The 25,986-nt window shown below is 46.3% G+C and overlaps 1 protein-coding gene across 3 annotated transcripts in view; it reads right to left on the reverse strand.

Moving 5' to 3' along the window:
* Positions 1-25,986, reverse strand: part of MYO18B (myosin XVIIIB) — a 300,946-nt gene that overhangs the window by 205,081 nt on the left and 69,879 nt on the right. For all 3 annotated transcript variants that reach the window (XM_077950288.1, XM_015149948.3, XM_077950289.1), the window contains 4 exons: positions 11,188-11,361; positions 8,354-8,444; positions 5,893-6,085; positions 1,906-1,986 (listed from right to left, as the gene is read on the reverse strand). In XM_077950288.1, the coding sequence (XP_077806414.1) occupies positions 1,906-1,986; positions 5,893-6,085; positions 8,354-8,444; positions 11,188-11,361 (539 nt within the window). The remainder of the gene's footprint in view (positions 1-1,905; positions 1,987-5,892; positions 6,086-8,353; positions 8,445-11,187; positions 11,362-25,986) is intronic.

Below are 25,986 nucleotides of genomic sequence, written 5' to 3' on the forward strand. Positions count from 1 at the left end.
CAGCCCATGCTCAGAAGGTCCTCAGAAAATAGCTGTGAAGGTTGGGAATGGTTGGTGCATGCCTGTAATCCCAGCCACTCAGGAGGTTGAGGCATGAGAATCGCTTGAATCCGGGAGGCAGAAGTTGCAGTGAGCCGAGATCACGCCACTGCACTCCAGCCTGGGTGACAGAGTGAGACTCTGTCTCAAAATAAAGAAGAAAGAAAAGAAAAGGGGAGGGGAGGGGACAGGAATGGAAGGGAGGGGAAGGGAAAGGAAGGGAAGGGAAGGGAGAAAGAAAAGAAGGAAAGGAGCCGGGCGCGGTGGCTCACGCCTGTAATCCCTGCATTTTGGGAGGCCGAGGCGGGCGGATCACGAGGTCAGTAGATCGAGACCATCCTGGCTAACACGGTGAAACCCCGTCTCTACTAAAATACAAAAAATTAGCCGGGCGCGGTGGCGGGCGCCTGTAGTCCCAGCTACTCCGGAGGCTGAGGCAGGAGAATGGCGCGAACCCGGGAGGCGGAGCTTGCAGTGAGCCGAGATGGTGCCACTGCACTCCAGCCTGGGCGACAGAGTGAAGACTCCGCCTCAAAAAAAAAAAAAAAAAAAAAAAAAAAAGAAAAGAAGGAAAGGAAAGGAAAGGAAAGGAAAGGAAAGGAAAGGAAAGGAAAGGAAAGGAGGAAGGAAAGGAAGGAAAGGAAGGAAAGGAAGGAAAGGAAGGAAGGAAGGAAGGAAGGAAGGAAGGAAGGAAGGAAGGAAGGAAGGAAGGAAGGAAAGAAGCTGTTTGCAGCCACAGGTCCTGGAGACTACCCTGCCCCCTGCCCTTCCCAGCCAACACTGCTAAATCAGCCCTTCAGGCTCACCCTTTCCCAGGAGAGGCACAGGTGAGGAAGCACAGTGTGGAAGGAAATGAACCAGACAGATGCCAACCAGAAGAACACACTGAGCCGAGAACAGCCAGCCGGGCTTACACAGAAGAGGGCTTTGCAATGATGGGTGCAGCCCACTGTGTGCCAAGAGAAAGTTTGCAAGCCAACTCTGGTCAGCAGGAGACAAGGAAGGAAGAAAAGGACAGCGGCAGCCTGCAGTGTCAGATGGCAGGAGAGATGCCACCCGCAGGGTACCTCCTGTGTGCCAAGCATCATGTCAGGTGCCTTATGTGCAATATCTCATTGATGTTCACAGCAACCCAGAGAAAGTAGCATCCCCATTCTGGAAATGAGGAAACTGAGGTTCAGAGAGGTGAAGCAACATGCCCAAGGTCACCAAGATTGGACCCAAGCATGGCAGGTTCCATGGCCCAAGCACTTTGGTACTAAAATGTGAAGAGGAAGACAAAAAAATCAAGTGAAATTGTCACGGGCAGTTCTGAGTTGAGCAGAGGTGCAGATCTGGGGTAGCAAAGTGAGTTCTAGGGATGGAGAGAGTGAGGTAAAGACTCCGCTTCCCTCAAACTAACACCTGTCTGCCCCTAAATGAGTTCAGGGCCCTGCACCCAACATGGTCCCCTGTTCTCCAGTCCCCCAAGGTCCCCGGTCTCTTCTGGGAACAGCACCTTCATTCAAACATCTGACCTTTGCAGGCCAGAGTGGCTGGAGGCCCCTGGCCATGAGCCTTGAACTCGCTTTGGCTCAGGCCTCAGCCTCCCAGGCATGGGGCTAGTCTAAGACATAGACTCAGACATAAAGGAGAGCAGCGGTTCTCAACCTGATGATGCTTAAACTTCCATTGTTCAGGCCACAACCCAGACCAATTTACACAGAATCTGGGGGTGGGTCCCAGGCATCCACATTTCCAGTGATCCCGGGGTGACTCTAGGTGCAGACGGCATTGACAACTAGTAGACTGAAGACTCAAATCCACGAGCATTTCAACATGGCCAGCCGGCATCTGAGAGCCTGGGTTGGCTGGGCCCCGTGTTACCTGAGAGGGATTGTGATCCACAGCAGCCACAGTGGTCCCTGGGGAGGGCTCCGGGAGGTCAAACTGCATAGGAACACCTTCCTGGAAAAAATCACAGGATTTAAAAGTTAGCGCTTTCAGTGAGCTGAAGGGGGAAGAAAACTTCTGAAGGAAAAAGAGGAGAGGACTTCCATCACCTCTTGGCCCTTTAAAAAAATGGTTTTAAAAATTTTGGCAAAAGATACATAGCAAAAAATTTACCATTTTAGTCATTTTAAGTATACAGTTCAGTGGTATAAGATACATTCACGTTGTTATGCATCCATCACCAGCAACCATCTCCAGAACTTTCTTCATCTTTCAAAACGGAGTCTCTGTACCCAGGAAACTTAACTCCCTGCTTCCTTCTCCCCTAGCATCCTGCTTTCTGTGCCTCTGATCTTGACTTTTCTAAGTAGCTTATGTAAGTGAAATCATATAGTATTTGTCCTTTTGTATCTGACTTACGTAACTTAGCATAAAGTCCTCAGGGTTCATCCAGCCTGTGCCATTTTGTCAGAATGTCCTTCCTTTTGAAGGCTGAATAATACTTCCTAGTAAGTGCGTATCTCGTGATGTGCATATCTCATTTTGCTTGTCCATTGCCTGTCAATTGCAATCCACACGTGGGTTGCTTCTGCCTTTTGGCTATTGTGAATAATGTTGCAGTTTGGTGCACAAATACCCGTTTGAGTCCCTGATTTCAATTCTTCTGAGTATATACCCAGACATGGAATTGCTGAATTACGTGGGAATTCTATTTTTTTTATGTTTTGAGGTCCACCATTCTGTTTTCCACAGCAGTGGCACTATTTTACATTGCTATCAATACCGCACAAGGGTTGAAATTTCTCCACATCACCCCAACACTTGTTATTTTCTGATTTTTTTTTTTAGTAGCCATTATAATGTGTGGGAGGTGGTGTCTCATTGTGGTTTGGATTTGCCTTTCTCTTACAATTTGTGATGGTGAGCTTCTTTTTGTGTAAATCTTTGGAGAAATGTCTGTTTAATTAATTTTCCCAGTTGTTAATGAGGTTGTTTATTCATCACCTTTTAGTCTTTGTGTGGGAAGAAAAATTGTCAATCAATGCTCCAATGACATTCTGCTCATCATACAGGGTGTCAGCCATCACGCTGACAGCTTTATCAGAAACTGGTAACTCAGTCCACACTTTTAAAATATTTATTGAGAACATAATGAGGCTGAGTGTTCGGTGCTGGAAGTAACAAGTGTAAACTATGAGGAATAATAGTTGCCACAAAAAGGTCACCAGAAGCCGGGTGCGGTGGCTCACGCCTGTAATCCAAGCACTTTGGGAGGCCAAGGCGGGTGGATCACCTGAGGTCAGGAATTCGAGACCAGCCTGGCCAACATGGTGAAACTCTGTCTCTACTAAAAATACAAAAATTAGCTGGGCATGGTGGCAGGTGCCTGTAATCCCAGCTACTTGGGAGGCTGAGGCAAGAGAATCACTTGAACCCAGGAAGCAGAGGTTGCAGTGAGCCGAGATCGCTCCATTGCACTCCAGCCTGGGCAACAAGAGCGAACCTCCATCTAAAAAACAAAAAATTTAAAAAGTCACCAGAAATGTCTGGGAAGTGCTGTGGACAAAGATGTTCATCACAGTATTGTTTACAAAGCCTTGAACTTAGAAACCACCCTGATGTCTATAGGAGAGGAAATACAATCAGATGCAACCACTGCAAGCAGGTTTACTAAGATTTGTAAGTGAAGGGAGGTGATGTGAACAATGTAATACTGTGAGGAAAATGACAGACAACAAACTCACGTGTACGGGAAGATCCAAAATCCACAGACAACATAATAAAGGGAAAATGGTAAAAAAAAAAAAAACAAAACAAACAAACAAAAAAAACCAGAATGGTAACAGTGGTTGCCACTGGATGGGACGGCTAAAGGAGATTGTATCTTTAGTTTCTTCGTACTTATATGAAGTTTCCAGTGTTTTAATTAAAAATGTATTACTTTGATAATCAGAAATAAGTGAAATATTATGGGAAAAATAAAATAGCTGTTACACTCTTTATTCTTGTTCATTAAATGCTCAAAACGGCCCCTTTGGGGAGTATGGTAACAATGACCATAAAACAACCCCAGTTCTCTGCACTTTTCTATATCCATACTCTCTGCAGTGACACTGCAGTGCCTCCATCAAGAAGTGGAGCCTGTTTTCCTACCCCTTGAATCCATGCTCAGCCTTAGACCTGTTGTGACTCACTGAACACAGTGGAAGTGATTTTGTGCAAGCCTCAGGTCTAGGCCTCAAGGTTCCCTGCCCACTTCTGCTTGCTCTCCTGGAGCCCTGCCCAGCGCTATGAGGACAGCCCAGGCTAGCCTGCTGGAGGATGAGACATTTGTAGAGCAGGGACAAGGTTACCCCAGACAAGGCCTGCCTAGATCCGCTCACGACCAGCTGATCCCACACGTGAGAGAGCCCCGCCAAGATCATCAGAGCCATCTACCCCAACCTACACTGAATCTGAACACAAGCTCAAGAACTATCCCGGACCAAGAGAGCTGTCCAGGCCATCCAGACACTTGTGAGCAACAACCAAAGATTTTTTCTAAAACACTACATTTGGGGGTAGTTTATTATGTAGCATTATTATGGCAAATCGTAACTGATACAAAAGTATTATTATCTCTGTTTTCCACGTAAAAAAATCGAGGGTCAGAGAGGGTAAGTGCCTTTCCTAAGGCCACACAGCCAATAAGCAACAGAGTTGGGATCAGACCTCAGGTTTCATCAGCGTCATCTGTTTGAGATCCATTTATGTTGGTGCTTTATTTTTATCACCAACTAAAGAAAAGAATGTAACTTCAATACTTATTATTCTATATTATTGAACTGATGAACAATATGGCCATTTTTAATATTCTGCCAGTAGCACTTGTTGCAATAAAAGTGGTCATACCTTCAGGGAAGAAGGTGGGAGTCATATAGGGAACTGAAAATCCTCTCATTTTCACGTGGGTGATAGAGACACACGTATGTTCATTTGGGTAAATTCACTGAGCTATATGCTTCTGATTTATGCCCTTTTCTTTGTAATTTTTTGTTTGTTTGTTTCGAGATGCAGTCTCTCTTTGTCGCCCAGGCTGGAGTGCAGCGGCACAATCTCAGCTCACCACAACCTCTGCCTCCCGGGTTCAAGTGATTCTCCTGCCTCAGCCTTTTGGGTAGCTGGGATTACAGGCCCACGCCACTGCGCCTGGCTAATTTTTGTATTTTTAGTAGAGATGGAGTTTTGCCATGTTGGTCACACTGGTCTTGAACTCCTGACCTCAGGTGATCCGCCCACCTCGGCCTCCCACAGTGCTAGGATTACAGGCATGAGCCACTGTGCCTGGCCTTATATTTCAACTTAACCTTTTTTTTTTTTCTTTTTTCATGAGAAAATAAGATCTGGCAGGATCAGGCCTGTACATGCTTCCTGGTTCACACACAGAGTTTCTCTCAGGTGCCTCCTAGAAGAGGAATTGCTGGGTTTTGGGGTGCATGCACCTTCAACTTTGTGAGAATCACCGTGCTGTGCTGCAGATGGGTGTGCAGCCCATTGCTTCCACCCACCCACAGGACTCGAAGGACATTCCCCACTCGGGCAGATGTAGACTGACTCTTGCAGGAGTGTTTTGCTTAAGTGAAGTGGGAGAGGATGAAGCAGTCATCCCAAAGAAAGGACAGCCATGGAAGCAAGGCCTGGGGAAGTCCAAGTTCCTTGATGCTTCTGGGCTGCAGGGTTCAGAAGGTGGCGGGGGGAGGCTGGACTGTGGAGGGAGCAGCAGAGTTCTGGGGAGCCAGGCCTGGGGAAAGGGCTTTGTTCCCTGGTGAACCGAACAGGGTGAAGCTGCATGCTACTGGGGAATGGGAATCCCACACTTCACATCTGACCTCACACCCTCCATGGAGCTCTGGTGAGGGCCCTGCTCCAGCCCAGGCCTACCTCTCGGTATCGCTGCAGCGTGGAGACAAAGGTCCGCTGGTAGAACAGCAGCTGCAGGCGCTCATGGGCGTAGTTGTGGCACAGCTCCTCGAAGGTGGCCGCCCGGTCCTTGCCCTGGTGCCGGGGGTTCTGGAAGCCTGGAGAGTCCACCACCATGATGGAGGCCATGGAGAGATGGTGGGAGGAGAAGGATCTAGACAGAGAAGAGGGAGGTGAAATGTCTGAGATGGCATGGAATCTAGGAGCACACTCATCCAAGCCTCCAGTAGAACTGGTTTCAAAACTAAGCTCAACTCTTACAGGCTGTGTGACCTCAGGCAAGCTACTTAACCTCTCTGAGCAGGGGTTTTCCCAACTGTTAAATGAGGATGGGGTTGAGTAGATTTATCCCAGGGACAGTTATAAGGACTAAAGGAATTAAACTGCCTCCCACTGGCCCAAAGTAAAAAAAAAAAAAAAAAAAAAATGACTAGCTTAAGGTCACCCAGCAAGTTGGCTACCATGTGAAACCTAGGACCTCCTTTTCTTTCTTCAGAGGCCTATTAAAATCAAAAAACTATTTTATTTAATACATCAGTTTACAAAATTCTTCCAAGCTATCACCTCCTTGTATTCTCCTGATGAATCTGTAGGGGTGGACAGAGCAGGGATTATTCACATCAAAAATCAGGACTTAAGAGACTTTAGAGCCAGTCATATGTGGGCTTCAATCCTTGCTCTGTGACAGAGAGGATGTGCGTCTCTGGAGAGTTGCCCAACCTCTCTGAGCCTCCACCGTCTCAGCCACCATCTCAGTTAATGATGGTGACTAGCTCAGAGGGCTGTTGTGAGGGTTGGGTGTGATAAGCTTCCGTGGCCGTGAAAGCAAAGTTTGCCACGTGGTTAGTGCTCAGTAAATGCCACCTGCTATCATCACCATGAGTATGATCAGCTAGGAGCTTTGCAGGGCCCTTAGTTGAACCTTGGTTCTTCTCTTGTTTGCCAAGGTTTTCCAACTATAATATGGGGATAATAAGAGCAGCCACCACATAGACATGCATGAAGATGAAGTCGGTTAATTCTTGGCAACACAGACACCTACTAGGTGCTTATAAATGCTGTAGTAGGTACTTTGATCATCAGTGCAGCATTTCACAGACGTGGCCTCTGAGAACCCAAACCTCGAAGCAGCTGCCCTTCACTGGTGAAGGCAGTTTCCTCCGCCAGCAGTTCATTTCCCACTCCCAGTACTCCCTTCTCTAAGCACGCATGATCCCCTTGGTTTCTAGATAATATGTCTGTGGGCTCAGATGGTAATTACTTCGGCAGCGTCAGAGGGACTTGATTCTGTGTCCACGACAACTTGGAGAAACCCGGCTGCTCTGTTGCTACGCGCCAGCCTCATCCCTTTAACAGGATTTCAGAAGCCTAATTATGCTTTCTGCTTTCACAGAGGAGGAAGGCAAGCCTTTGCCTAGGCTCTGGATTAGCTCTGCTGAAAAAACGGCTTCCAGGGTTTCCAAGCATGGGCTCAGTGCCTTGTGCATAACGATAGAAAACAGAGGCTCCTCTGGCCTGCAGCCCCACAGAGGCACATCAGAGGCACACCCCGGCCCACTCCAAATTTCTACCATGTTGCTCCCATCCCCAGCAAGACAATTTTGAAAAATAAATGGATGAGAACAATGTGCTAGGCTATTCAGGGGAACTGAAAGTATGAGATGAGAATGTGGCATTGTGTTTGCATCTCGGTTCTCCCCTTCACGCTTTAGTCTCCTCCTCTGTACAATGGGTCCATGTGAGTACTTGGTGACGCAAAGCAGGTTAAACAATTAGTACAATCCCTGGCCCTCAGTAGACATTCAAAAGTGCTTAGCTTTTATTGTTGGTATTTTTACAAGAATTTGTTTTGTTTTGTTTTGAGACAGAGTCTCGCTCTGTCACCTAGGCTGGAGTGCGGTGGCGTGATCTCGGCTCACTGAAACCTCTGTTTCCCAGGTTCAAGCAATTCTCCCTGCCTCAGCCTCCTGAGTAGCCGGGATTACAGGTGCCCACCACCATGCCCAGCTAATTTTTGTAATATTTAGTAGAGACAGGTTTTCGCCATGGTGCCAGGCTGGTCTTGAACTCCTGATCTCAGGTGATCCTCCCACTTCAGCCTCCCAAAGTACTGGGATTACAGGCATGAGCCACCACGTTTGGCCAGGAAGAGTTATTTAAATTCATTATTTCTTTTAATCCTCACAACAGTCCTTGGGGAGAGAGCTATTGTACAGACGAGGAAAGGGAGATCAGAAAAGTGAACTGATTTACTGACCACACAGCCAGTGGGTGGCCGAGGTGGAAATTAAACCCAGCACTGTCCACCTTAGAAACCCTCTCGCCAGCTGAAAAACTGCCACTTTGCTCAATTGCCCGGTATGTGAATTCATCTGTGCACTTGCAAGAGGCCAACTGTGTGCCTAGGGAAAGGCACTGTTACCTGTTGATGAGTGAGACCACGGCCGCAAAGAGCTCCTGGTACAGGCCCGAGGCCATCCCCTCCACACACTCCACTCCTGTCATCTTGAGCCCTGGGAAAGAGGACAGAATCAGCATTCTCGGTTAGGGATCTTGCCTGGGGCCAAGGACATCACTGCAGAGCAGCAGGGGCCACTCAGCTTAGAAAATCCTTCTTTTCTTGCCACATTCCTCCACTGCTGAAATTATTTCCCCAGGTTCTTAGGACAAAGTCTAACTGTCCTATCAGGGCCTACAGGGTCCTATGTAACCTGCCCTACCTTCACCCCAGAGTGATCTCCTGCTCATCCCTCAGGGCTCAGCCCAAATGTTACCTCCTCAGGAAAGCCTTCCTTGACTACCACCACCACCACCACTAGGCCAATCCCCAGCTCTACCTTGCTTCTAATAGCACTTCCCATAGCATAATCTTTCTAGTATAGTTATTTTATTAACCTGTGTCTCCCTCATGAGGCTGGGTGTGCCCTGAAGATAGACCCTGTCCCTGGGTTTATTGATCTTTAAATTGCCAGTGTCTGGCATAGAGTAGACACTCAGTAAGTGTTTATGATTCCTTTTCTGGAAAGAAATTTGGCTATTTTGTATTAGAAGTCATAAAATGTTCGTATACTGGGACCTAATCATTTCACTCCTAGGCTTTTATTCTAATGAAACATTCAGAGAAATAAAGCTTGCTGGGGACATAGGTTCTTCCAATTGTTGATTAAATTGGCAAAAATCACTTTTTTGAAATGACTTGAGTGCTCAACAATAGAAAATGGGTTAGGTAATTTGTAGTCTGCCCGTACAAAGGAATGCTTAAAGTCAGGTATGAAGAATATTGAATGAGATTGGAAAAGTGCCTACCTAGAATGTCAGGAGGAATATAAAAGCTCAAAAACTATAATTACAGTTGTGGACTCGATTTTGCTCTAACACACACACACACGCATGCACGCACGTATACGCATCCCATTACAATCACCAGCCTTGATTAGGGTGCATTGAACAAAGCAGAGTGAGGAGTGTAGGGGGTCAGATCACAAATTATGTCCCTTAAGTTTTAGTTCCGTCTAAAAAACTGAAAACACAGTTTCCAAATCAGTGCGCACTAGTGCCTGGAGGAGTAATTCTGCTTGTACATTCCAGGCAGCCCACTGCAGCCCCGAAAGCATTTCCCACCCCTCCTCGGAATCCACCCCCAACCTGGGCTGTTGCTAGGCAACCCGCAGCCTCCCAGCCTCTCTCCTAAGCCCGAAGGTCCCCTGCCTGCTTAATATCTACTCTTGAGACCTCAGCCTGAGAGGTTAACTCAGACTCACAAAGCGGTGACTGCATGTGTCTGTGCCTGTGATGCGCCCGTCCTTAAGTATGTGTGTGGTGTTTGTGCCTGTGCATATGTGTGCACATGTGTGCTTGTGTCTATGCATGTGTGTGTAGTTGTGTGGTACGTGCATGTGTCATATATATCTGTGCACAGGTTTACACACACACGTGCCATGCATATCTGTGCATGTGTGTGTGGTGTGCATGCTTGCAGTATATGTGTGCTGGTGTCTGTGCATGTGTGTGCTCATGTGTGTGATTCTGTGGTGTGTATCTGTGCACAGGTGTGCATACACAACTTGTGCTGTGCATATGTGTGGTGTGTGCAAGCATATATGTGCATGCTTCTGTGAATGTGTGTGTATGTCGAAGAGGAGAGGTAATCTTCAAGAAAACCACAGCTCACACCAGAGCACAGGCCTGAAAGGAGACACAGAGGGCCAATGGGGTCCAAGTGACATTAGCCCCTATGCCGAAGTCCCTGGAAGGTGGAAGCAATGCCAAAGGTGCAAAGGAGCTCCAAGAGACGGGTCCCAAAACCACAGCTCACAACACTTCTACTCATTAATCCCAAACTCTGTTGTCTCAAGGACAGCTGTTCTTAGAGAGCTCCCAAAGATGCACAGAGGCTGCAGACTTGGTACTCGGCAGATCACATCCTTGCAGGTACAGTACAAAGTCCTCCCGCTTTTCCCCCACTGCAGTTCAAAACGCCCTTGTTCTTCCAGCTACTCAGGCCAAAATCCTAGCAGCCACTGCTGGTCTCTGCCCTTCTCTTAGGGCCCACGCTAACACCTCAGCTTGTAAACCAGACCCTGAATCTGTCCCCACCTGCCCCATCTCCACAAGCACTTCCCACCACCACCTATCACCTGGTGATTTTTATAGGTTCCCAGTGGGTCTCCGTTCTCCCACTCACTCCCCAACCTTCATCCAGGCTGAGCTTCTTAAAGCCAAATCATGCCATCCCCCTGCTGAAGGCACTCCATGGCTTCCCAAGGGTCTGAGAATAAAAACCTTCGTTTATAAACCCTTAGTGAGCTGACCACACCTTGCTCTCCACCCTCATCTTCTCCCATCCGTCCACCTTGCACCAGCCATTCGGGCTTTATTTCCATTCCTCAAACAGAAAGACTAGTCTTTCCCCTACCTAGCAGGTGCTCAGCAAACATGAAATCCAATGGAAATGCATTGGTCCATTGGCCCTGCCCATGGCATCCCCTCCCCACAGCGCGGATCTCCCTGCCAGGTTTCAGCAGCCTTCATGACCACTGAACTGAGGTAGTTATTTGAGCATTAGCATTGACCAGGTAGAAACAATGTCCCTTTCCACCCACGATGGCTTCCCCTGCACCTAACACAGGCCTTCATAGCGTAGGCCCTTAACAAATCTTTGATAAAAAAAAAAAAAAAAAGTTAAAGAATGTTGGTGTATCCCCAGGAGCTGGCCCAGGGGGGCCCAGCTCACCCAGAGAGGCATCAGCCATGTACCTGAGCTGGTTTCCTCGTCCTCGAGGCCCCTTTGGCTTGGCCCAAACGTCATTTGCTGGATGATCTGTCGAAGGTGGTGCTTGAAGGTGGCCGTGTTCAGCTCCTCATACTCGCAGCCGAGGGCCTCGGCTGCATAGTTTGCCCACTCAAACCTCATGAACTGCTTCCGGCCCACTGCACAGGGGACAAAACAGAGGCGTGGCAGTGAGGCCCTGGGCATGGGGTGGATGAATGCCCAAGAGAACCTTGGAGAATCTCAGCACCCTCCCAATCTCCAGGCCAGCCCCCTCAGCAGGCAGCTTGGACAACCGCCCAGGCCTGGGCCCCTAGGCAATGGCCCTGGAGGAGTCAGCTTTCCCAAGAGACTTGCTTATCAGACTTCCTCGCCATTTGCATTTTTGCATTACTTACTTGTTCTTTCTTTTTTTCTTTTCTTTTTTTTTTTTTTTTTTTTTTTTCCTGAGACCGGAGTCTCGCTCTCTCGCCCAGACGGTGGCGCCATCTTGGCTCACTGCAAGCTCCGCCTCCCGGGTTCACGCTATTCTCCTGCCTCAGCCTCCCGAGTAGCTGGAATTACAGGCACCTGCCACCGCTCCCGGCTAATTTTTTTGGATTTGTAGTAGAGACGGGGTTTCACCACGCTAACCAGGATGGTCTCGGTCTCCTGACCTCGTGATCCGCCTGTCCCGACCTCCCAAAGTGCTGGGATTACAGGCGTGAGCCACCGCGCCCGGCCTGTATTGCTTACTTTTTCAAAGCAATTAAAAATATCATGGGGAAGCATTCTAAATGTGAAATTGGGGAATGGTTAGTAAAAGTATGATTGATTCACCCACCCACGTATCTATTTACCTATCCATCCAGGCATGCACTATCCCCTGCAAGCCGCCTACCTATCTTTCAACTCCTCATCTAATCACACATCCAACCATCTAACCAGCCATCTGCTTACTCTGTACATGTTGACTGAGCTCCCTCCATGTGACAGGCACTGTGTCTGCCACCGAAATCAATGAGCAAGGCAAACAAAGTGCCTGTCCTCATGGAGCTTATAGTCCGTTGAGGGAGTGTGACAGTAGACAAGTAAACAAATAGATAAGATCATTTCCGGCCATAAAATTATAAAGTTCCCTCTGCTCTCTGCCAAACAGAAACTAAAGCAGGGTGCTGAGATCAAGAGAGACTGAAGGAGTCGTTTGGTATCTATGGTGGTCAAAGCTGGCTCTATCTGAAGTCGTGATATATTAACTGAGCTATGAAGGGTGAGAAGGAGCTACTACATAAAGAACCAGGAAAGTGTTTCAGAGTTTGAAGGAGGAGGCAGCGCAAAGGTCCTGGGGCAGAAATGAGCATGGTGTGTTAAAGGAATGCCAAGCAAACCAGTGTGGCTGGAATGTAACGGGGTGGGGAGCGGAAGCAGCCGGGATTAAAGAATCAATGGAGAGCCACTCTCTGGACTATTATAAGGCCATTTAAAATTAGCAACGAAGACCCTGCATACCATGGACAATGCTTACATTTGAATGCTAAGTGGAAAGCAGATTAGAAAATGATGTCATAGTATGATGCCAACTGTGTGAATCATTCTAAACTGCTGTAAAAAGTAATAAAAGGGAAATATAGCTAAATATTAACCATCACTGCTAGGTAAGGGGATTTTATATTTTCCAATTTTTTTTTTACCATGGTTGAGCACTAATTTTTTAATCCATATAAAAATAAAAATAAATGACTTTTTTTTTTTTTTTTTTTGAGATGAAGTCTCGCTCTGTCGCCCAGGCTGGAGTGCAGTGGCGCAATCTCAGCTCACTGCAAGCTCTGCCTCCCGGGTTCACGCCATTCTCCTGCCTCGGCCTCCCGAGTAGCTGGGACTATAGGTGCCCACCACTACAGGCGCCCACCACCACACCCAGCTAATTTTGTTTTCGCATTTTTAGTAGAGACGGGATCTCACTGTGTTAGCCAGGATGGCATCTCCTGACCTCATGATCTGCTCGCCTCGGCCTCCCAAAGTGCTGGGATTACAGGCATGAGCCACCGCGCCCGGCTAATAAATGACTTCTTAAAACAAATAATAGTGCCATCCTTAAAACATTTTCACTAACAAATACATGAAAAAATGTTCAACATTACTAATCATCAGGGAAATGCAAATCAATGCAAATCAAAACCGCAACGAGGTATCATCTCACTCCAGTAGGATGGGGTGACAAAATACAAAAGTGCTGGCAAGGATGAAAAAAGAAAAAAAAGGAACTATTAGACACTGTTAGTGGGAATGTAAACTAGTGCAGCCACTACGGAGAGCGGTATGAACTTTCCTCAAAAAACTATAGATAGAACTACCGTACGATCCAGCAAACCCACTACTGAACATTTATCCCAAGGAAATCAGTACACCTAAGAGACATCTGTACCCCAGGTTTACTGTAGCATTATTCACCATAGCCAGGAGAGGGAATCAACCTAGGTGTCCAGTAACAGACAAATGGGTAAAGAAAATGTGGTATATATACACAATGGAATACTATTCAGACATAAAAGACCATGAAGTCTTGTCATTCATGGCAGCATGGATGGAACTGGAGGACGTTAAGTGAAATAAGCCAGGCACAGAAAGACAAATATCACATGTTCTTTATTCATATGTGGAAGCTAAACAAAGGTTTATTTCATAAAAGTATAAAGTAGAATAGAGCATACTAGAGGCTGGAAGGGTTTGTTTGGGGGTAAGTGGGTGGATAGGGACAGAGTTGTTAAAGAACACAAAATCACAGCTAGACAGGAGAAATACATTCTAGTGTTTCATAGCATTGCAGGATGACTGTAGTTAACCATAATATATTATATAGATTCCAATAGTTAGAAGGAGGATATTGAATGTTCCTAACACAAAGAACTGATAATTGTTCAAGATGATGGATACACTAATTACCCTGATCTGATAACTATATATGTTTAGAAACACCACTATGGACCCCATAAATATGTATACTTACTATATGTCAACTTAGAAAAAACTAAAAAAAATTTCTTTCATCTCTTATTTTCCTATAAATGTGTTTCCTTCTTTGAAATAAGAATCACAGCCACCAACAGAGATTTTTCAATCAATCAGAAAGAGATTATGAGGGCCCAATTCTTCAAGCAGACAGCCTGATGAGCCAGTCTGGCTTATGGCAAAATTAGAAATTTGGAAAAGGACTTTATCTAGGACTTTGACCCTACCCAAGGAGGAGGTCTGGCCCCAGTCACCAAGGGTATTACATCCTCCTACGTGCCAATTACTCTGCACTGGTCACAAGAGCATTACTGTATTATCCCCATTTTATAGACTATGTCATTTTACAGATGATGAAACTGAGACTCAGAGAGGTAATATGGCTAATTTAAAAAAATCCTGTCACTTTCAAAAATGATGGAGAAGATGATGATGATGGTGATGATGATGATGATGATTATGACAGTGATGATGATGGTGTGATGACGATGGTGATGGTGGTGATGATGATGGTGATGATATGGTGATGATGATGCTGATGGTGATGATGCTGATGGTGATGATGATGGTGATGATGCTGATGGTGATGATTGTGATGACAGTGATGATGATGGTGATGATGGTGGTGGTGATGGTGGTGATGATGGTGATGGTGATGGTAATGATGAGGGTGATGATGAGGGTGATGATGATGGTGTGATGATGATGGTGATGATATGGTGATGATGGTGATGATGATGATGGTGATGATGGTGATGATGGTGATGATGGTGATGATGATGATAGTGATGATGATGGTGATGATGATGGTGATGATGGTGATGATGATAGTGATGATGATGATAGTGATGATGATGGTGATGGTGATGATGGTGGTGATAGTGATGATGGTGATGGTGATGACAGTGGTAGTGATATGATGGTGGTGATGATGGTGATGATGAGGGTGATGATGATGGTGTGATGATGATGGTGATGATATGGTGATGATGATGATGATGATGGTGATGATGGTGATGATGATGGTGATGATGGTGATGATGATGATAGTGATGATGATGGTGATGATGATGGTGATGATGGTGATGATGATAGTGATGATGATGATAGTGATGATGATGGTGATGGTGATGATGGTGGTGATAGTGATGATGGTGATGGTGATGACAGTGGTAGTGATATGATGGTGGTGATGATGGTGATGATGAGGGTGATGATGATGGTGTGATGATGATGGTGATGATATGGTGATGATGGTGATGATGATGATGGTGATGATGGTGATGATGATGGTGATGATGGTGATGATGGTGATGATGATGGTGATGATGATGATAGTGATGATGATGGTGATGGTGATGATGGTGGTGATAGTGATGATGGTGATGGTGATGACGGTGGTAGTGATATGATGGTGGTGATGGTGATGGTGATGATGGTAATGATGATGGTGGTGATAGTGATGATGGTGATGATGATGGTGATGATGATGGTGATGATAGTGATGATGATGGTGATGGTGATGATGGTGATGGTGATGATGATGATAGTGATGGTGATGGTGACGATGGTGGTGGTGATATGATGGTGATGGTGCTGGTGGTGGTGATGATGGTGGTGGCGATATGACAGTGTTGATGGTGATGATGATGGTGTCGTGGTGATGATGGTGGCGATATGACAGTGTTGATGGTGACAATGATGGTATGGTGGTGATGATGATGGTGATGGTGATGATAACAGTTCTCATTCACTTACCTGATTTTATTCAACATTGCGTCTTTGTTCAGCTCATGACTTTTACTGTTAAAAAGCCCGTGTTATTGTTCCAGGAGTGACACATGGAAAAAGCTCAGTACTTGTTAGTTGTAGTTATTTATTATTATTATTATTGTTATTATTAAATCTTCACAAGAGTCCTAAAAAGCTCTATTATTAATCTCATTTTATAGATTAAAAATCTAACTGAGAGAAGTCACCAGAAAACAGGCTGATACTAAGTGGAAGAACTACATTTCCACCAAAATCAGTCCTTCAGATATCATCTTTTTTGCCATATCTTTGTGACTCTACTTTTAAATGGACTCACTTTTCATTTTCACTTAAATAAATTGTAAACAGAAATATTATCACCCTATGTTAAATGAGAATTCATTATCACCTGCCATAAATAGAAAGTAGAAACAAATATTACATAAGCACAATAATGTCATTAGATTCTAATTAAATACGGTTACCTGTGAGCCTGAATTCTGCCCTCTCTTTGTTAAGAAGGGAGATTAGCAAATATTAGAGAGAGGTGTTAAAGGCTATTATCACTGAATGAGACTTTCTTCTTCCTGTGCTGGGGATTGAGAGTGAACTAAATAGGAGATGTCTCTCTAGGTAGGTGAGGTCCTGTCCCCTCTTGCTCTACTCCACGCCTGCTCTCTCGACACTTGCAATTGTAGTGACCTTTCTGGCCTCGATGAGCTGGAAGAAGTCATAAAGGAAATTGGCAATTGATATTTCTGAAAAGAAGAGTGGTTAATGGATGCTAGCTGGACTCTCTAAATCCTGCCTCGCCTAGGGGGGATATTTGCAGGTGCAGCTGAGATGCGTGCTGCTGGTGCAATCCAGGTGGGCACACAGGGAGCTTTGCCAGGAAAAGCATCTTCTACTATCAGCTCCCCGAAGGCTGGCCGGTGCACAAAATCCAATCCCATGGATTCTTCTATCTCTGCTTAGACATGGGTGGTGACCAAACTGTCTTCCCAGGGGAGGTCAAGAACCCTGAGTTGGCACCTGTGGCATGAAGAAAAGGAACTGGGCAATAATATGGGTGTTGGCCCAAATCGGATCTGGGTCCAATTCCTGTTTCTGCTGTTCCTACTTTTTTGCACAAAGCCAGATGCACAGCCTCTTTGAGATCATTTCTGGTGTGTGCTTTTGGTTGTCAGCCATTTTTCCAGTTGCTAGGGAGAAACAGGTCCCCATAGCAGGTGGGCCCACAGTTCCTGCCTTCCTGCCCCATTTCCATTCCTCACTGCCCTCCCGGTCCTTCCTGGATTCACCTCCTGCATGAACCCTTTGCCCTTGAACACTTAACTCAGCATCTGCACTCCTGCTAAGGTGTTACATCTAAGAGAGCCCCTGAGGCTGCAGGGACCTAGCATGACCATGTTAGCAAGGTTTGGTTGGATCTTCCCTTATTATGGAGGCCAAGGGAAGGCTCTCTAAAAAGAAGACAACAGCCTGGCACGCTGCTCTTTCTCTGTCTCTTCTATTTCCTAGGAACCATTTGCATGTCTGAGATGAAGCCAGCCTCCAGCCAATACGCCAGCAAGGGCGGGGCTGAGTCAGTAATTCTCTCAGTGGCAGATGGGTGTGAAGCAGGGCAGAGCAGCCGGCCACACAGGTGGGGATCAGAGTTCCCCAAAGGTGCACCTCGTAGCAGCTGTTCTATGGAATGGTCATCAGTATCACTGGGAAAAAATGAATAATGTATCACATCAATTTGGTCAATGCTTGGTTAAATCGGTTTCTTAACTGCAGGACTTCTCAGAGCCTTTAAAGTATATCTTATGAATCTGTAAGAAGGGAAAATTCTGTTCAGATTTAGTTGGCCTCAGAATGCTTTTACAGAATCTCTTGCAGATCTAATGATGCATGAGACAGTGGTTTTGGAAATAGTGATTTAGCTGAAAGAGTGCTGACCTAACCAGTTGACCCTGGGCAAACTGCCTCACCTGAGCCATCTGTCAGGTCACTCCTTCGGTAAGAGGCAGGCTGGGATTTGAACTGAGAGAACAAACAAAAGAGAAATGAGAGAAAAAAGAAAGAAGGAAAGAAGGATAGAAAGAAAGAGAAGGAGGGAGGAAGGAGAGAGAGAGAAAGCGGAAGGAAGGAAGGAAGGAAGGAAGGAAGGAAGGAAGGAAGGAAGGAAGGAGAAAGAGAGAAAGAAAAAAGAAAGAAAGAAAAAGAAAGAAAGAAGAGAAAGAGAGAGGAAGGGAGGGAGGAAGGAAGGAAGGAGAGAGAGAGAAAGAGGACGGAAGGAAGGAAGGAAGGAAGGAAGGAAGGAAGGAAGGAAGGAAGGAGAGAGAGAGAAAGAAAGAAAGAGAAGGAGGGAGGGAGGAAAGAGAGAGAGAGAAAGAGAGGAAGGAAGGATGGAGAGAGAGAAAGAGAGAAAGAAAAAAGAAAGAAGAAAAAGAAAGAAAGAGGAAGGAAGGAAGTGGAGAGAGAGAGAGAAAAGAAAGAAAGAAGGAAACAAAGAAAAAGAGAAAGAAAGAAAGAAAGAAAGAAAGAAAGAGGAAGGAAGGGAGGAAGGAAGGAAGGAAAAGAAAGAGAAAGAGAAAGAGGAAGGAAGGAAAGAAGGAAGGAAGGAAGAGGGAGGAAGGGAGGAAAAGGAACAAGGGAAAGTAATGAAACTGCAGTTCCTGAGTTGCTCAAATCCACCTGCAAAGGCAGGTTTTTCCCTTTATGTCAATAGAAAACAAGAGAGAGAGAGAAATAACATAGCTGTTTTCCCCCACACACCATGAGTTCAATTGCTATCAATTACTGTGGCCTCCTGCTTTTATTAATAACCAAGTTATTTCTCCTTCCAACAATAGCTGTGCTGTTGCTGAATTACTCAACATTATGTGACTTATTTATAATCTTGCTGCATCTGGTTCACTTTTCCTCACACAGAGGTTTACAATTCGGAGGCCTGTGAGGAAGGAGGCCACCTGTAGAGAAGAGATAAGTCTAAAAGGCTGTAGCTGCTACAGGAAAAGGCAATGTTCTAGAGACAGAATGCCTGAATTCAAATCCCACCTCCATTGCTTAAAGCCGCGTGATGTTGGCAAAGTCGTGTCAACACTTTGAGCCTCAGTCTCCTCCTCTGTGAAATGGGAATGACACAGAATTTACTCCATGGAGTGCTTGTGAAGAACGAATGAGGTTATATCATTCTAAGCAAACTATCACAAGGACAGAAAAACAAACACCACATGCCCTTACTCATAGGTGGGAGACGAACAAGGAGAACACAGGGACACAGGGTGGGGAACACCACACACTGGGACCTGTCAGGGGGTGGGGGCTGGGGAAGGGATAGCAGTAGGAGAAATACCTAATGTAAATGACAAGTTGATGATGGGTGCAGCAAACCAACATGGCACATGTAGACCTATGTAATAAACCCGCACATTGTGCACATGTACCCTAGAACTTAAAGTATAATGATAATAAAAAGGAAGAATGAATGAGGTTATACAGGCAGGACGCATAACACACAACCTGCTCCGTACATGTCAACTCTATTATGATCCCACTCGGAGATTTCCACCCTTAAAAATGACAAATGGGTCAGAAAGAGAAACCCCGGGAGAAAATCCAATTCAGGTAGCTGTGGCTTTCTGCCCAGGGACATCCAGAAAAGTTCTATTTTTGAGAACATGGAAAATGTAACCTTCTCATTCTTAGAGGCTAGAACTTCAAATCCATTCCTGTTTCTTAGGGCTCCTTCCAGGTCCTGCTGCCCCCAGGTGCCACGCAGCCCCACAAACCTGGACATATTGTTCCACCTGACTGGGTTTGGAGAAAGTTGTCCAAAGGCCTGGCCAATGTGCCGTCTATAAATTGATGCTGAGTTACGCACAATCCAACATGAATCATTGCCTGTACCTTAACAACTGAGAACACAGCACAGACCACTCCCAATGTTCTGGGGACTACAAGCAGGTGTTTGGGGGAAAAGAAGGCTTTATGAGCAAATCAGTTGGAGCAACATCAAACTAAACTCAGTAAAACAGGTTTCCTTCTTGCAGGACTTGTCAGAACCTTGAATATGCCAACGTGCATGGGGAATTTACAAGAGGAAGGGAGCCTGTGGGGGGGTCTTTCAAACTAATTTGATCAAGAAGCTGGAGGAGAAAGATGGATGAGACATCTTTGAGGTGGTGGGAATTGTGGAAAGAACTGGAAGCTGGTTTTCCAAAGATAATTTCAACCTAGCTGCAAGATCTTAAGTGGAGACATTAGCCTCTGAGCTTCAGTTGCCTTATCTGTAAAATGGAGTAGCTCTTCTCCCATCTGCTTGTTTTAAGAATGAAATAAGACATTGAATGTGTCAAGCTACCTATGAGTGTGTCCCAGAGCAGGTGATCCAAGCTGGGGAGCAGAGTCGTCAGGGAGACCTTGGCTGGAAGATGTCACATGGGGCACCTGCAGGGGCAAAGGCTAAAGAGTGGACCAGCTGCAAACCTATGCGCGACTTGCCTGAGGTCACTCAGCTAGCAAGGTAGAGCCCAGGACCAAGGCCAGACCTAGATGGTCCCCTGTAATGCTCTTTCCACATTCACATGCCCCTCGCTAAGGCAGGCTGAGTGGGGGCCATTCAGCCTATCAGACTGTCCCCTTTAAAGCTGTTTCCTGGGTCCGAGGGAAGCCCAAGAGTAGTTGGCATTTTCTGAGTACTCACCATGCATCTGAACCTATGCTAAGCATGTAATCTCATCAATGCAACAACCATACAAAAAGGCATGATTACCAATTCCATTTATTGGTATGGCCATGAACCCTGCAATTCAGTGTGACGTAAAGAACAAGGGTGTGGGATTTAAAGACAGAACCTCTTGGTCCCAAATTGGGCTCTTTCTTTCCCTATGTCCATGACCTTAGGTAACTTACTTTGCTTCTCTAAGCCTTCCCTTACTCATCCATAAAATGGGTATAATCTACCACATAGAGTTATGAGGATTAAATGGAATAATCCATGCAAAGCAATTAAATCATGTCTAGCAGAAGATGAATTCTTAGTAAATATTAACAATTCATTCCATCATCATTGCCATTGTCATTGTTATTGCTAGCATTGCTATGCTTTGTCTCTGAATAACGAGTCCAGAACTCATACATATTGGAGTTCTCACTGAGCCATCACTATCTGCCCTCCAAAAAGGGGCGAATAGGGTATTTGGTAATCAAGGTAAAAAGGGAACCTGGAGAGCACCTAGTCCACCCCATTCGGCAAGTTCTTTCTCCCCACTGAGCCTCAGTTTCTTCATCTGTAAAATAAGATAATACTAAAAAATACAAAAAACGAGCCAGGCGAGGTGGCGGGCGCCTGTAGTCCCAGCTACTCGGGAGGCTGAGGCAGGAGAATGGCGTAAACCCGGGAGGTGGAGCTTGCAGTGAGCTGAGATCCAGCCACTGCACCCCAGCCTGGGCGACAGAGCAAGACTCCGTCTCAAAAACAAAAAAATAAATAAATAAAATAAAATAATAGCATCTACTCCATGAGATTGTTGAAGTAGCCAAAGCTCTTAGAATAGTGTCTGGATCCAAGCTACTTGGGAGGCTGAGGCATGAGAATCACTTGTACCTGGGAGGCAGAGGTTGCAGAGGGCCGAAATCGTGCCATTGCACTTCAGCCTGGGCAACAAAAGTGAAACTCTGTCTCAAAAAAAAAAAAAAGAACAGTGCCTGGGCGCATAGTAAGCACTGATTAAATGTGAGCTGCTGTTATTATTTAGGAGAGACAGAGGCCCAGAAGAATGGTAGAAACTTTTACAGAGCTACCCAACAAGTGAGTAGCACAACCAGTCTGAAACTGGGATCCCCTAGGTGTCCTGGCCTCCTCACCCCACCTTCCCAAGATGTGGGACTGCCAGTGAGCTCTGTCTTCCAGCATCGCCACTTCTCAGCAAGTATTTTTTAAAAATATTTAATTGTTTACATCCCAAGCAGCCATTCCAGCTTTATGAATAAATTCTACATGCTCAGAGAATGCAGCATAAATCCTTGCCTGCGGCCCAGAATAGACCTGGCTGCAGTAGCTGTCAGGTTGAGAGCCAAGCCACTAGCTGGGGCAGGGCAGAGGATGCAGGGCCTGCAGCCGCGGGAAGGCATTTGGGCAGGATGGGGCAGAGGAGGTGACAGGCCTGTCCAAGGACAGATCGATGAAATCTCCAGGATGCTAGGCCACACGGCAATCCTGTCTCCATTAGAGCCCTTAGGTTCACAGCACCAGTGCAGGGTCCCTTAGGTTGATGCTTTATGATTAGGAAGACAGAGGCACTAGGCCTGGCACTCAGAAGGAGGACCCTGAACCTGCTCCATGCTGAATCAAGCCACTGCATCTTTGCCATTCAGGTTCCTCTGCCTAGAGCACCCTCCCTAATTTATTCTGTTTTCAAGATTTGGTTCAAGGGTCTCTGCCTCTAGAAACTCTTGAGTGGAACTGACCACTCTCAACTTTGGTTGTCTCCTGCCCAGAATTCTTCCCCCAGCATCATCTACCATCCAAGATGGCCTGGGTCCATCTTTCTTAATTTGACAGAAATTTCATCTTGGAAGGTGAGGTTTTATCATCCAATAGGCACAGAGGAGAAGAAAAGAAGGGAGAGGGGCCGGGCGCGGTGGCTCAGGCCTGTAATCTCAGCACTTTGGGAGGCCAAGGCAGGTGGATCACCTGAGGTCAGGAGTTCGAGACCAGCCTGACCAACATGGAGAAACCCCGTCTCTACTGAAAATACAAAATTAGTCAGGCGTGGTGGCACATGCCTGTAATCCCAGCTACGCAGGAGGCTGAGGCAGGAGAATCGCTTGAACCCGGGAGGCGGAGGTTGTGGTGAGCCGAGATCACGCCATTGCCCTCCAGCCTGGGCAACAAGAGCAAAACTCCGTCTCAAAAAATAAAAAAAGAAGGGAGAGGGAAGGAGGAAGTGAAGGAAAGAGGAGGATAGAAGAGGAAAGAGGGGAGGGAAGGGAAGGGAAAAGAGAGAAGGAGATGAGAAAGAAGCAAAGGAGGAGGGAAGAGAAGGATGAAGAGAGGCAGGAAGGAAAGGAGAGAAGGAAGAGAGAGAGGAGAAAGGAGGGAAGGAGGGAGGAAGCCATACAGGATCAACAGAGCACTCACTCAGGAGTCAGGAGACCATGATCCTAGGCCCCTGTAGCCTCGCTGGGTGACCCTGAGAAAGTCTCTTCCCTTCTCTGAGCCTTGGTCCCTGCCCTGTTCAAAGAGGGGCTTAGGCTGCTGCAGTCTAAGACCCTTTCCAGCCCTTGGACTCTCCACCCATCAGGGATGCTCTGAGGGCCAAGTGTGCGAGTGACTCCTTGCTTTTTCAGCCATGCAGAGAGATCTCTATGGGAACTGGCGGAGCCCTGGCAAGTTGAGGCCTTGGGAGACTGAGCTTGCTTGTCCAAGGCCCTCTGCACAGAGAAGCCCAGGCCCAGCCCTGCAGTTGTCCCGCTTCTCCTGACTCCACAACTCTTCACGCCCTTTCAGAGCTTGTAGAACTGAACAAAGCTGTCGCAGCCAGCTGGGTCCCAGACACCAACTCTAATCAGCACCCTCGGGAAAAACGTAGTGAAAGCAAATATACTCTGGGCTTGGAGCACCTTGTTACAGGGTGAAGCTCACCTCATTAAGGGGTGGAAGCAGCTGGAATGGAGGTAGAGAAGGAAGGCAGAAGCCTCTTAGAATTGGAGGAGAGCCAAGCAGAGTTATGAGCTGCAATCAGAAGCCACCATATGGGGACCTGGTCGGGCTCCTCTGAGCCCTGCATGCTTCACCTAAGGAAATAGATGTGAGCCCAGAGACACAAGGACAGGACAGGCCTGTCTTGGAGGAGAGGACAGACACAGCATCCTTAAAGTGGAAACAGCGGGTCCCTTTAAAAACGCCAAGCCTTCCTCGGACTCCCAGTGACGTAGTGCATGGCAGACAGATAGTCCAGCTTTGTGCCACTTGGGACTGTGTGACCCTGAATTAGTGGCTGCACCTCTCTGAGCCTCAGCTCCTCCACCCACAAATGGAAATGATAACCCCGTAGTACTTACCCCATAGACTTGTGAGGGCTAAGAGAGCCAACCAGCCCATGTGAAGATCCAGGGAGGTGAATTGGGTGGGTTCACTGAAATGTTAAACATCGGACACACCCTTGACTTAATAGTTCCACTGCCAGGAAAATGCGCACGACTCTCTGTACACAAGGATGTTCAGTGTGCCATTATTTATAATACCAAAAAAGCAAGAAACAACATGAATGCTCATAAACAGAACTGTCATATACACAGAGGCCCATTCATTCTGGACAGTCCCCTGCAGTTGACAAAGAGAATCAGAAATATCCCTATGAAGCAATGTGGAAAGAGGCCCAAGGCAAGATATGACGTGTGAAAAAAGCAAAAGGCATAGAACAAAGATGGTGTGAACCCACTGGCATAAAAAGCAATAACCAACCACTTAATCCACATATATGTGTTAAATGCATAGATGTAGCTAAATGCTCAGTTTTGAGGCCTGAAGATGAAGGCTGTTTGGATTACAGTAATTCACCAACGTCAATGTCCTGGTTTCGATATGTACCGCAGCTATGCATGATGCCCTCACTGGGGGCTGCTGGGAGAAGTTTCATGGAATATTGTGTGTGATTTTTACAATTTCCTAGGAGTGTATAATTATTTCAAATCAAAAGTTCAAGAAAAAGGCCAGGCACGGTGGCTCACGCCTATAATCCCAGCATTTTGGGAGACCGTGGTGGGTGGATTACCTGAGGTCAGGAGTTTGAGACCAGCCTGACCAACATGGTGAAACCACATCTCTACTAAAAATACAAAAAAAAAAAAAAAATAGCTGGATGTGGTGGCAGGCACCTGTAATCCCAGCTACTCGGGAGGCTGAGGCAGGAGAATCCCTTGAACCCAGGAGGCAGAGGTTGCAGTGAGCTGAGATCACACCACTGCACTCCAGCCTGGGCAACACAGTGAGACTCAGTCTCAAAAAAGAAAAAGAAAAAAAAGTTTTAAAAAAAACCAAAACTAGCTGGTTAGGGTAGTGAAATTATCCTGTATGATACTATAACAGTGGACACATGACATATAATTGTCAAAATCCATGAAAGAACACAACAGAAAGAGTGTAGACTGTGGACTTTTGCTGATACAGAGTATCAATATTGGTTCATCACAAGATATCGGTAATAGGGAGAACTGTGGGGACAAGGAGAAGGGGTACGTAGGAATTTTGTACTTTCTGTTCAGTTGTTCTGTAAATCTAAAATGCTTTAAGAATTAAAGTCGGCCAAGCACAGTGGGTCACACTTGTAATCCCAGCACTTTGGGAGACTGAGGCAGGAGGATCCCTTGAGGCCAGGAATCTGAGACCAACCTGAGCAACATAGTAAAACCCTGTTTCTACAAATAAATAAATAAAACTTAGCCGGCATGGTGGTGCACGCCTGTAATCCTAGCTACTCAGGGGGCTGAGGCAGGAGAATCGCTTGAAACTGGGAGGCGGAGGTTGCAGTGAGCCGAGATCACGTCACTGCATTCCACCCCAGGTGACACAGAGAGACACCATCTCAAAAAAAAAAAAAAAAAAAAAAAAAAATTATAGCCTATTTTAAATTTAACAAAAAAAAAAAAAAAAAAAGCCTGAAGGAGGCCAGGCACGGTGGCTCACGCCTGTAATCCCAGCACTTTGGGTGGCCAAGGCGGGTGGATCACAAGGTCAGGAGGTCAAGACCATCCTGGCTAACACGGTGAAACCCCATCTCTACTAAAAATACAAAAAAATTAGCTGGGCGTGGTGGTGGGTACCTGTAGTCCCAGTTACTCGGGAGGCTGAGGCAGGAGAATGGTGTGAACTCAGGAGGCAGAGTTTGCAGTGAGCCAAGTTCATGCCACTGCACTCCAGCCTGGGTGACAGAGCGAGACTCCGTCTCAAAAAAAAAAAACCCTGAAGGAAGGGTACACCCCAAACTGTTCACAGTGGTCACTGGTCACCTTTGATAGCAATGGGATTTGGGGTGTGAGGAAAGACCTTTTCT

The sequence above is a fragment of the Macaca mulatta genome, chromosome 10, assembly GCF_049350105.2.
Source record: "Macaca mulatta isolate MMU2019108-1 chromosome 10, T2T-MMU8v2.0, whole genome shotgun sequence".
Classification (NCBI taxonomy): Eukaryota; Metazoa; Chordata; class Mammalia; order Primates; family Cercopithecidae; genus Macaca; species Macaca mulatta.